Source organism: Dipodomys ordii, unplaced genomic scaffold (assembly GCF_000151885.1).
Source record: "Dipodomys ordii isolate 6190 unplaced genomic scaffold, Dord_2.0 Scaffold19, whole genome shotgun sequence".
NCBI lineage: Eukaryota > Metazoa > Chordata > Mammalia > Rodentia > Heteromyidae > Dipodomys > Dipodomys ordii.
Genome location: NW_012267235.1, coordinates 8,406,145 through 8,418,229, shown reverse-complemented (window position 1 = coordinate 8,418,229; position 12,085 = coordinate 8,406,145). Strand labels below are relative to the sequence as shown.

The following is a 12,085-nucleotide window of genomic DNA, read 5'->3' as shown; positions in this document are numbered from 1 at the left end:
ATACTGATATTCAAAAAGGCAGCGAGAACTTGGTTTTTTGGCATCCTTAACCAGAGAAAGCACATTTTTGAATGTATTGCTGAAATAATACTGAATGTTGGTCAATATCACACCGTGGCTACAGTTGTTTTGTTTTGTGTTTGATTTTCTTTTTAAATTGATGTGTGTTGGTATTTGTGGATGGTCACAGAAGTTTTCTTGGCTTCTTTTCAATTTTCTTTATGTTGGATGACATCAGTATTTGTGGCTTGTGGCTTTCCCCTATGGGACCCTGTTGGTCGCCTTCTTGTGTCCTACCATTGCTGTAAGTGAAGATCCATGGGGGAATTCAAATTAAGATCTGTAACATCCAGGAAGTCGATGTTGAAGATGCTGGGGCCGCTGGTGGCCAGGGAGCTGAAGCCTGGGGTGGATCCGGGTGGGGTGAGGTCCAGCCACTCCATGGTCTCCCACGGAGCTTCTGTGAAGCTCAGCTGCAGACCATTGCTGTCCATAGACGAGGGTGAAAACTGGGTGTGCATCGGGGAGAGGGGACCCGGCAGGATCTCATGGGCGTTGAACAACTCTTCTGCAGACTTCCCAGAGAAGCCATCCATGATCCCTTCAAAAGCAGGCTCCTCGTTCCCAATTTTGAGCAGAGCGACATCGCTCACCTTTCCTACAGGGCTGTGGGAGTTTAGCAAGACCTCCAGGTGCTCCTCACTGTCGGTGTAGTGGTCAAAGGAGACCTGGCCCCCACCAGAGGAAGACTGTGAGAAGGAGGCCGAAGGCTTAGGGAGGACGGCAGTGGGGCTGCGGGAGGACTGGGCTATCTTTGGAACTTTTTGAAGGCATAAATGATCCTCTCTGGCATCAGCTGGCATTTCTGTGGGTAAAACACAACACAAGGTGAATAGTTAAATCACTGCTGACCCAGCACGGCCACGCGGTGGGAGTCTGGAACGAATGAATTGCACATAGACAGACATAACAGGTGGTCGTAGTTCCCTGCTCAAGGCTCATTTCAGTCTCATCCCTAAGCTGCTCTGGGTGGCCATGTGTCTTGGGTCTCTCCCCCTACAAACCATGTGTTCCAGAACTTGCACTCTGATCATAATCAAGTACTTGTCCACAAACTCCTTTTCCTCCTTTACCATCCCCTCCATTATCTTCTCTTTGGGAGTCAGCAAGTAAAGGGACAGGTGTCACTCCCATATCCACCATTTTGATTATTACTCTCCCTCCTTGTGTGTGTGTGTGTGTGTGTGTGTGTGTGTGTGCTTGAACTCAGGGCCTGTCCCTTAGGGTTTGTTTGTTTTTTGCTTGTTTTTTTTCAAAGCAAACAAAGTAGAGCCACAACTCTGCTTTCAGCTTTTGGGTGGTTAATTGGAAAGAATCTCCTGGACTTTTCCTAACTGGGCTGGCTTTTAGTTGCAATCCTCAGATCTCAGCTTCCTGAGTAGCTAGGATTATAGGCATGAGACCCTGGCACTTGGCTTACTTCCCTTCCTTCTTAGTAGTCCTCGGAGGTACTTAAGCAGCACCTCCCTCCCATACCAAGCCTAGCCTCCTATCAGACTCTCTTATCCATTTAAACCCCATTTCCTCATTCACTGCATTTGTATGTCTTCAAAGTTTCTCATTCTGTGAGACTTCGACGTCCTCAGAATCGCTTATGATCCGCACTGGCCTTTCAGCTCCTGGATTTCCCCTTCAGGTAATGGCTCTGTTGCACCATCGGGGAGAGGGGACCCGGTAGGATCTCATGGGCGTTGAATCCCTCCAAGGGATTCCATTTCAAGCAAAATTTCCCACTCTTGATCCCCCCTCTCTCACCCCTCCTGCTCTGGTCTCAAGTACTCAGGAAAATGATTTGGCAGTCACTTTGGAGTCACTCTAATCCACTGACTCCACAATTTTACATCTGCCCATCAACTTATGCATCCACCTCCTTCCTTGGCTAGCCCATGTTCTTTGATCCACCAATAGAGTTATTCTCTTGCAAATATGCTGTGCTCTGTTGTTCTTCTATCTTTTCTCTGTACTAGCTTAGCAAAATTCCTGGAAAAACCTTACCATCTGCTTCTCCTGTGTGCCTGCCCTGAGTTAAATGGTAATTTTTTTTTTACACAACTGAGATGATGGGTTTCGCTTTAAATTCATGCCCATCATTGGCATTGGAAAGTGAGCAACCATCTTAATTGCATTTCTCTAGAAAACTCAGTTCATTCATGATGAACTCATAACTATTCTTTTGTCCTGGAGTCTCCCAGTCTCTCCTAACTCTTCCCTGTCTGTGCTACATACTCTGTCTTAAAGAGGGGCATCTGGTGTGGGCTTTCATATTCCCATCAGAAAACATATATGCAGCTCTTCTTTCTTGTTACAATAGGAAGTACCTATTCAGTTTATTATTCGTGACCCATACTAGACTGTATCTCCCGTAGAGGTCGGCAGTTTTCTGGTGAAGTCTTGAATCTAGCATGATGCCTGGTCAATCCTTCTCTGACTTCAAATGTTGATACCTATTGTTCAGCCCTGTGTGTGTACTCTCCCTCGCTCTCTCTTTCTCTTTCTGTCTCTGTTTCTCTCTGTGTCTCTGTCTCTCTCTGTCTCTTTCTCTGTCTATCTCTCTCCCTATGTCTATCTCTATCTCCTTCTTGCTACCTACACATATTCACTTTAGATCCTTTCATTCATTTCTGTGTTTTCAGATTCTAGGTACATACTCTATAATTCTTTAAAATAAGTAAATGAATAAGTTAAAAGAAAGCAAGGAACACAAGATAATTGCTTTTTTATTGGTAAGTTGAATGATGCTTAACCATGAATGGACCATCCAGCTGAGTTTCAGTTTGAGTAAGTAACACAATATTTTCAGTATCTGTTGGATTTCATCTTACAGTTAAGGAGATAGGGACAGTTAATTTGGAATGGGAGAAAGACACGGTTTACGAAGAGAAAGGTGGAAGAAATGAAAACTATTTTGATGATGGGTGAAAAGTGTTGCCAGGATGGAGGCAGCAAGGAATCAGCCAGTGCTGCACCTGAAACTCAGAGGAAATGACTCGACCTGCACAACACTTGGTACTATTGACTCAGTGTGTATCACTTTGATCCTAACACATCACATCCCAGAATGCAAAGGTGCAGTGGATGCTAGTAGGTGGAACACAAGGCAGTCTTACCTCCACTTTCAATAAGGACATCCAGAAGTTCATCCATCTGCTGGCTCCGAGTCATTTGCTGGTGTAAATTAATCAATGGAAAGCAGAGAGGTTAGAAGGTGGTTTCTTCTGGCAGAAATCAGTAGGATCAATATGTTGTTGAACTAGGTTTAAGTTTTTTTTAATTGTAGTAAGATGTATATAGCATGAATTCACCATCTTAATCATTTGTAAGTGTACTGTTCTGTGGTATTAATTACATCCACCTTTTTTGAGCAGTCATTACCACCATTCATCTCCAGTGCACTTTTCAGCTGCAAAACAGAAATTCTGTACCCATTAAACAATAACTTCCCAACTCACACTTTCAGCTCTTTTTGGTGATAGTAGGGTTTAGAACTTAAAATCTTATGTTTGCTAGGCGGGTGCTCTACTAATTTAAGCCCTGATTCCAGTCCTTCTTGCTTTCATTAGTTTTTGAACAGGCTTTTACATTTCACCTGGGCTAGTCTAGACCATACTCTTTTTATTTACACTTCCTGCATAGCTGGGATGACAGATGTGTGTCATTAGGCCTAATTTTTTATTGGTTGAGATAAAGTCTTATGACTATTTTTTTGCTATGTGTGGCCTTGAACCAGGACCCTTCTGCTGTGCACTTTCTATGTAGCCTGCATTCTAGCCAGGAGCCACCCCAGCTGGCTCACCATATCAATTTTCTGTCTATGAGTTTGACTACTCTCAGCCCCTTACATAAGTGAAATCATATAGTGCTTTTCCTTTTATTTTCCTAGTTATTTCACTGATCATCAGGTCCTTAAGGTTCATCTGTGTTGTAGCATGTGTTAGAATATCCCTCCTAAGGACAGACCAACTATTATCATGTGATCTACTATATTTTGTTTATCCATTCATCTGCTGATGAATGCTGTTTCCATCTTTTGGCTACAGAGTATACTTCTCTTATGAACTTGGTATTGGCTGAAGGCTTTACCTTACAACTGAAATAATCCTTTCCAACAAAAGGGGAAAGGAAGGAAGAATGAGCCCTGGCATATGGTATGTACTTTAGTTCATCCATATGAGAGATTTCCACCCTGAGTTCAATTATCACACACTCAGAAATGAGTTGCTGTGAAGGTTGCTGTGAAGGTGGTTCAGGAACTTGGCTCAGAATTCTTCTGTTCCTCTCAGAAAAAGCTTGAGAAACCTGTAGACCCTTGTGCATTTACCCCTTCTCTCTGCCAATGAGACATGGCTAAGTAGAGTCTCATTTCTGGAAGCCCATTTTTCCTGGCCTTTTTTCTTTTCTATCAAAGCTGTGAAGAATCAGCAGGCATCTTAAATACCAGGAGGGAGGAAGTGAGGAAAAGGCAGTGGTCCCTTTCACTCTCCTCAATTCCCAGAGCCAATCACTATCAGTGGGTATCAGTAATCAAAATAGATGGGAAAACTGCCCAAAGAATGAGTTATGGCTGGTCCAAAAATTCCCACAGCCTATAGCATCCTGGAAGTTATGTAGCGTCAAATATAGAAGAACTGTTGTTTGGCAGAAAAGTGCTTCTCATATTGCCAGATCCCCTAAATTTTCAGAAATGAGAAATCCCTCTTTGCACAATGCCTTTGATCCTTCACACACTCTGTAGACCAAAGGAAACCTGGTCAGCAATGGATTTAGATATTCTTTCCTGGGTTGAGCACAGGGTTATCTGATATTAAATCAAAGCTCAAATCATTTGAAATACCATCATCCCTCAGTATTGTTAATACATTGGTTCTAGTAAAATCCTTTACTGGAAAATCTTCAGACTCTCAAGTATCCTGCATGAAAGAAAGTACTATTTTCATAAACATTCCCACATTCTCCTGTGTACCTTAAATTATCTCTAGATCACTTATACTTCTTGATGTAGTTTAAAGCCTACGTGAATGGCTGTACTGCATTATATGGGGAATTATGATAAGAGAAGTCTGTGCATCTTCAATACAGAGGAACCCATCCTAGGCCTGTCATAGTATGTGATCAGACATAGGGAAAGAATATTTAGTCACTGAGCACAGCAGAGAGATACGAGAGGTGCGGAATAAATCATGGACAGTGGATGCAGCGTGCACATCACTTCATCCCCATGGACTCAGCCCAGTGATTGGCAGGTGGCAAATTCAAGTTTTGCTATTTGGAACTTGCAAGAATTTCTTTTCTTCCCTGTGAGTTCTCCAGCTAGTTGAATCCAGATATAGAAGGCTGACTATGTAACATTGTTCATTTTTGTTTTCTTACTTTTCAAATACAAGTGGAAGTAGAGGTTAGCATGAGTCTTCCTGCATTAATTTAACCAGATTCAATAACTTGCAATAGTTTGTCAAGATCACTTAATTTAAAGCTAGAAAGAAGCATAGAATGCATTGCCCTGAAAACCACTCTCTTATATTTGAGTTTTTACCAAGTGCCCAAAAAATGAATGTGGTAGGTGCTAGATTATCATCCTTATTTTATAGATGGGAAGTTGAATAGATGCCCAACCTCCATGGTAATGACAGGTGGCAGAGCTGGCACCAAGATCGGGCATCCTGGATGCTATCCCAGCCCCTTCTCCCTGCAGCCCTGAGTTCCACAGATGCTCCTCAGCTTACAATGAATTATGTTTGGATCAACTGACTACTATAAACTGGATATGCATTGACCACCCCTACCCAATGCATCACTTTAATTCTGATGCATATAAAGCACAGTTATTTCCTCTCAATTGTGTGGTTTACTGGGAGCTGTGGCTTCTAGACCAGCATCCAGCGCATTGCGCTACATTCTGTTAGCTCAGGAAAAGATCCCAGTCCATAACACAGTTGGTTTTGTGTGTGGGGGGGTGCTGCCAGTCTTGGGGCTTGAACTCAGAGCCTGGGCACTGCCCCTGAGCTTTTGTGCTCAAGGCTAGTGTGTTAAACCACTTGAGCTACAACTCCACTTCCAGCTTTTTGGTGTTTAATTGGAAACTTCCTGGCCTGGGCTGGCTTTGAACCATGATCCTCATATCTCAGCCTTCTGAGAAGCTAGGATTACAGGCACAAACCACCAGCACCCAGCTCGTAATAAATAGTTTTGCCTGTGCTTCATATTGTACCATGATGAAGTTGGAAAGTCATAAGTTGAACCCTAAGTTTCATTTGTCTATGTCTGTGTGCAGTATGTGTAGAGACTTTGTTTATTCCGCTAGGGAGCCACTCAACACACTCAATATCAGAATTTACAAACTGCATGCTGTAATAAGATAAAACAACACCCACGGACTCTGTCTATCCTTCTACAAAGAATAAATGGGGTTACCTGCTTTACTGCATCTTCATAGGATGGAGGTTGGGTTATGTCTGGAACTGCTGAACTCGACTTAGAAAAAGTTGGGGATGGAATTGAGAACTTCGGCCCTGTCTTATCAGCAGAATGTAAGCCAGCCATCTGCATGTAGGCAAAATAGAGAAAGACATTTAATTCTTGGGTCAGAAGTAATGCAGCTTCTTCTCTAGAAATCAAAGGCTACATTTAGAAAAAAAATGATTGAAGATCAAATGATAGTAATAAAAGCCAGAGATAAGAAAATAACAAACAACTTTAATATACTAACAATGGCATGTATCACTGTGGATTGACTGCTGGTGATATCTTAGCCTGGGATCCTCATAGATCTGTTTCCTTCTCTGAAGAACACCTGAGGAGCACTTACAAAAGACAGGTTGAGAAAAGGAACTAGAAGAAGAGTCCAATCCAATGCAAATCAGTTCCTCAAGCCAGGATTTCCAGAGTACTTCATTTCCTCAGATCAATTTATTCCAAACTGGGGCTATTTTCAGTGTCAGAGAGGGCATTGCTGAGTTCTCTCTTCCTGAATCATTTGCTTATTGTATATTCTGTGGAGTGCCTGATGTATGTCTGGATCTCTGCCTATCTTGTGGCTTTTTTTTTCTTTCAGTTATTGAGATTTACACTCATAGCTAGGCTCTGTCCTTTAGCTTTTTTTGCTTAAGCCACAGCTCTACTTTTAACTTTTTGGTGGTTAGTTAGAGATAAGGGGCTCATGGACTTTCCTGCCTGGGCTAGCTTTGAACTATGATTCTTAAATCTCAGCCTCATGGGTAGCTAGGAATACAAACATGAGAGACTTAGTACCTGGCAATATGTGTCTTTGTTCTATTATGACTTGCTTATGTTGGTGTTTTTCTACTCCCTCCTCTGCTCCTAGGAACTTTTGGGCTCTTCATATCCTAGATCTCATCCATCATCAATGTGATGTGCATGGCTCCATCAGTTCATTTTCTACAGGGACCTGGCACTATGATTTCAATTTCCTGTATCCCTCTGCTCCTTTCCCAAGCTTCTAGTCCAATTCCGAGCTCCACAGAAACTGGATTGATGCCTGCATTGTTTTGCAAATATACCACGGCCATGTTAGCCATCATGATTTCTGGGATGATCTTGGAAATGACTCCTTGGGATATCTCCTAACCCTTATTTGTATAGTCATTTCAAGGTGGTTTGATTAGACCTGTCTCTCTTTAAATTGAATACTCCACCTCTGAACCTCATTATTCACTTTAGAGGACAGAGTACATGGAGAGAGATGGATGAGGAAATGTGGATCCCAAGTTTGAACTTTTTCCAGGTCCTTACCTTTGGCTGTACACCTGGGCTTTTAGGACAAGGGTTGTTCCCAGCACCATGACTGCTGTCATGTGCCCCTGAATTCTGCAGAAAGGAAGAAGTGACAAATTGAATGGCCAGCAGCCTACTTGAGTATGACTTTCACTTTTATGCTGATATTGGGGCTTGAACTCAGAACCTCATGTCCTCACTTGTCTTTTTTTGGCTCAGTGATAGCTCTCTGCCACCTGCACGACACCCTCCACTTCTGGCATTTGAGTGGTTTCTCGGACTTTCCTGCCTGGAACTTTGATCCTCAGATCTCAGCCTTCAGAATAGCTAGGATTACAGGCGTGAGCCAACGGCACACAGCTTAGTTTCTAGTCTCTGTTCTCTGTTCCCTAGTGTTTTATCTTTACAAAATTCCTTAAATTCTATGAGCAGATGGACTTGCTAGATGGAACTCCCCAAACCTAACTTTGCATGAGCCTACTGCTCACAAATACTGAGTGCAGGGGCTCTATGTCATACTGGTATATGCGTTCAAGACTGTACAGTATGGGGCTATTTACTTTTACCTTTGTGGTTGCCGGTATTCCTGCTGTGAACGTGACCTGTGCATTGTCCCTCTTGGACAAAGGCAAGTCATTGCTGATCACCGTGTTCTAGTAGCCTCCTTTTTTAGTGTTACTCTTCTAGAAAAATTCAAGCCCTCTAGGAAACCTTCCTGAACTTTCCCAGCACTTTATGACCATTCTACACGCGCTTCTTCTACACATACTTTGTACAGCATAATTTAATGCTGTAACCAAGTCAGTCATGTCATTTATATTGTTTTTCTTTTCATTACGGCATTGCTAATAACTATAAATGGCGATTGTCCTGCACCATGAGTCGCTAAACAAATGCTCGTGATTCTTCATAGCACCAATGCTATCAAAATGGAAAATTATGGCCAATTTTACCTTAAGGAGTTATATCTCAAGAGCCATTTCTACCTTTGTTGCCTAGGATACACGATATGTGATGGATGCGTATTAGCAATGCTGACAAGCCACTTTGACCCTTCCAGCATGCCCCTGTCAGAAGTGGAAGCCATTCATCTGAATGGGTTACTCAGGTAGATTTGTATGAATTCCTCCTCATTACCGTTAGCCTCATCCCAGACTCAGAGTAGTAATATTCAATCTGGCAATGGCATGAACTTTAGAACAAACTAATCATAAATTTGTGTGAGGTTGGATGTCTTTAGCTTCATGCCCTGAGCTTCATTTTTCTCAAAGGTGAATAAAAAATAATAAGTTGGAGGTCTTAATGCATGAGAGTAAGTACACACATGCCTCATGATACAATCAATGTGGGCTGTTTATTCCTTTACAATTTGGAATTATTTTGTAGTGTGCTTTTGAAGTTTGCTGGAGGCTCACTATGATAGTTCCACACATATGCACGGGGCACTTGGAGAAAATTCACCCACTCCTATCATCTTTTGATCGCTACTCTCCATCCTTTTCCCCTTTTTGAAGTGTTTGGTGGGTTTCATTGTGTTTTATTCACGTCCTTCAATCCTCTAGGTTATTATTATTATTATTATAGATAAAGTGTAATCACTCCCTGTGTCAAGACTCTAACTCATAATCTTCCTGCTCTACCTCCTGAGTAGCTGGGATTACAGGTATGCAGCGCTGTGCATGGGCTTCTTTTTGGGTCTCTAGAAAGAGGATTTGAGCTGAGATAAAGATTGTCACTAAAGATTTCTGAGAAATAGCTAAACTTTGCTCACTGACTATTTTTTTTGAATCCTATGCATTTATTTATGCAATGTGTATGGCTTCCCACATGATGCAAGAGTAAAGCTGAGCTGGGCACACCTCTATAATCTTAGCCACTCAGAAGGCAGACCTCAAGAAGGTTGTAATTCAAGGTCAGCCCAAGCAAAAACAGTTTATGAGACTCTCTCTCTCATCCCAAACAATAGCCTGTCATCTCAACTACAGTGAGAAGCACAAATAGGAGTATCACTTGTACCAACAAAGAAAGAGACCTGTCTCAAAAGGGCTGTGTGTCATCCATGTTCATTGCCATACTATTCACAATAGCCAAGTTATGGAAACAGCCCAGAAGCCCTCCAACAGATGAGTGGATCAATAAGATGCGGTACCTTTACACAATGGAATTTACTCATCCAGTAGGAAGAATAAGATTGTGTCATTTATAGGGATATGGACGGACTCAGAACAAATCATGCTAAAAAAAGAGATAAGCCAAATTCAGAGACAATGTTTTCTCTCATATGTGGAAACTAGAACTAAAATATAACCGGACAGGATAAATTACACAGGACTCTAGGTATCCACACACAAACAGACTAAAGGAGGATACCCTTAGGGGAGGAACCCAAAGATGTAACTTCTCTGAACATTCAAAACACTATAAAAATGAATTCCAGGAAAGGAACATGGTTGTCATTGTTTTGGGGGTTGTGGTAGTGTTTGTTTTTGCTTCTGGATTTTCCTTTTGTTTCAAAGGAAGGCAAAGGGAAAGCACAGAAGGGGAAGAAGGGTAAACAAATGCAGTCATCTTGTTCAGTGGACACTATGTGAAAAATGAACTGGGGGAAAAAAAGAAAAGGCTGACATTTGTCCAAAAAAAGAAATGTACTCATTACCTGACTGATGACATGGTAACCCCCTTCATATCACCAATAAAATTATATTTTTAAAAAGATCTCTGTGTGTGTGACTCAAGTTGTAGAGCTCCAGCTTAGCAAGCATGAAACCCTGAGTTCTAATCCCAATACACCAAAGATGGATAGTTGTGCCACAGATGGTATGAGCTGCAAAGCTCCAAATATTTACCCTCTGGCCTTTGAAGTTAGTGAGCCCTTGACTTAAGGCACAACGGAATTGGATATCCCTGGGAAAGCTTGTGGATTGCATTGTATGTGTGGGACCCTTCCTCTCCCACATTCCAGCATCAGCATCCATCTCCTACTTCCCTGGGGAATGGTGCAAGGTGTTCTTACCTGTGCGGGGCACACCTGGCTGCTGCACACAGGGGAAGAGACCCTGTGTCCTTCCCCCTGCGCCCCAGGTAGGAAGTACTGGTTGTTGGGTGACGGGGGCAAGCTGATATGCTGTGGGCTCTTCACGGCCCCCAGGGGTGAATGCTGAGGAGAGCACTGTGGGCTGAGAAATGTGGAGGACAGTACGTTGCTTTGGCTTGAGGACTCTCCACCGTGCGCCTTCCCCAGGGGCAGGAGCGGAGCAGCGTCCCCAACAGCCTGCGCTTGGCCCTCAGCGCCGCTGCCCTGCCCCTTGGGTATTTGCTGGACTGCAAAGGGGCAGCTGGAGACGGCGTCCTCCTGCTTGATGGGGACCGCCAAGAAAGGCAACGCCTTGTCATCTGCGCAGTGGTGGCCCTTCTGCTTCTGGAGCTGCATCCGCAGCTCCTCCACCTGCCTCTGCTCCTGCTGCAGCTTCCAGGTGAGTTCGTTGATCACCTTCTGCTTCTCCACCAGCATCTTGTCCTTCTCTGAGTCCAGCCCATCCAGCTCGGAGGGAGCCGAGCCCCCGTTCAAGCTGCTCAGGAGACTTTCCTCCGTGCACACGTGCACCGGGGACGGGTGCAGGCCGAAGGATGGAGACGCATCATGGAAGGTGTCTGGCAGGGATCCGGCCACCGACAGGTCGGATGAGGCCGGGGAGATGGGTGGGCTGGAGCTGGTGCTGCCGAAGTGGTAGAAACCATTGGATAAGGCACTGGTGGAAGGGGGAGACTGGTAATTGGGCAGGGCATTGGGCGTAACAGGAAAAGTGACCGTGGTTATGTCCCCAAAGTTGGGCATAGGGTTTCCAGAGCAGTCTTGGAAGGGTCGGAGCCGGTCCATCAGAGCCGTCTTGGTGCCTGACACGGGCAAGCCTCGGATTCGAAGCTGTTGTCTTAATTCAGAAACCTAATGAATGAAAGCAGAACATTATTACTGTTGGTAATGACAGGTATTTTTAAAATGTATTTAAGGTTAGCTTTAAAGGATCACGCATGGAATTTTTGCAGTACTCACTTGCCTTTTTATCAAATACTTCTTTGCAATTTCCTTGCTCATCCATCTTTCTTTCTTCCTTCCTTCCTTTCTGCCTGCCTGCCTGCCTGCCTTCCTTCCTTCCCTCCTTCCTTCCCTTCTTCCTTCCCTCCTTCCCTCCTTCCTTCCTTCATTCTTCCTTCCTCCTTCCTTCCTCCTTCCTTCCTTCCTTCCTTCCTTCCTTCCTTCCTTCCTTCCTTTCTTCCTTCCTTCCTTCCTTCCTTCCTT

The 12,085-nt window shown here is 43.6% G+C and overlaps 1 protein-coding gene across 1 annotated transcript in view; it reads right to left on the bottom strand.

Annotated features, from left to right (window-relative positions):
- Nucleotides 1-293: 293 nt before the first annotated feature.
- The window catches only part of Myocd (myocardin), a 60,665-nt gene continuing 48,873 nt past the window's right edge, over nt 294-12,085 (bottom strand). The window contains exons 10-14 of the mRNA XM_013013108.1: nt 10,802-11,731; nt 7,807-7,881; nt 6,469-6,597; nt 3,168-3,225; nt 294-865 (exon numbers count right to left, since the gene is read on the bottom strand). Of these exons, the coding sequence (XP_012868562.1) occupies nt 294-865; nt 3,168-3,225; nt 6,469-6,597; nt 7,807-7,881; nt 10,802-11,731 (1,764 nt within the window). The remainder of the gene's footprint in view (nt 866-3,167; nt 3,226-6,468; nt 6,598-7,806; nt 7,882-10,801; nt 11,732-12,085) is intronic.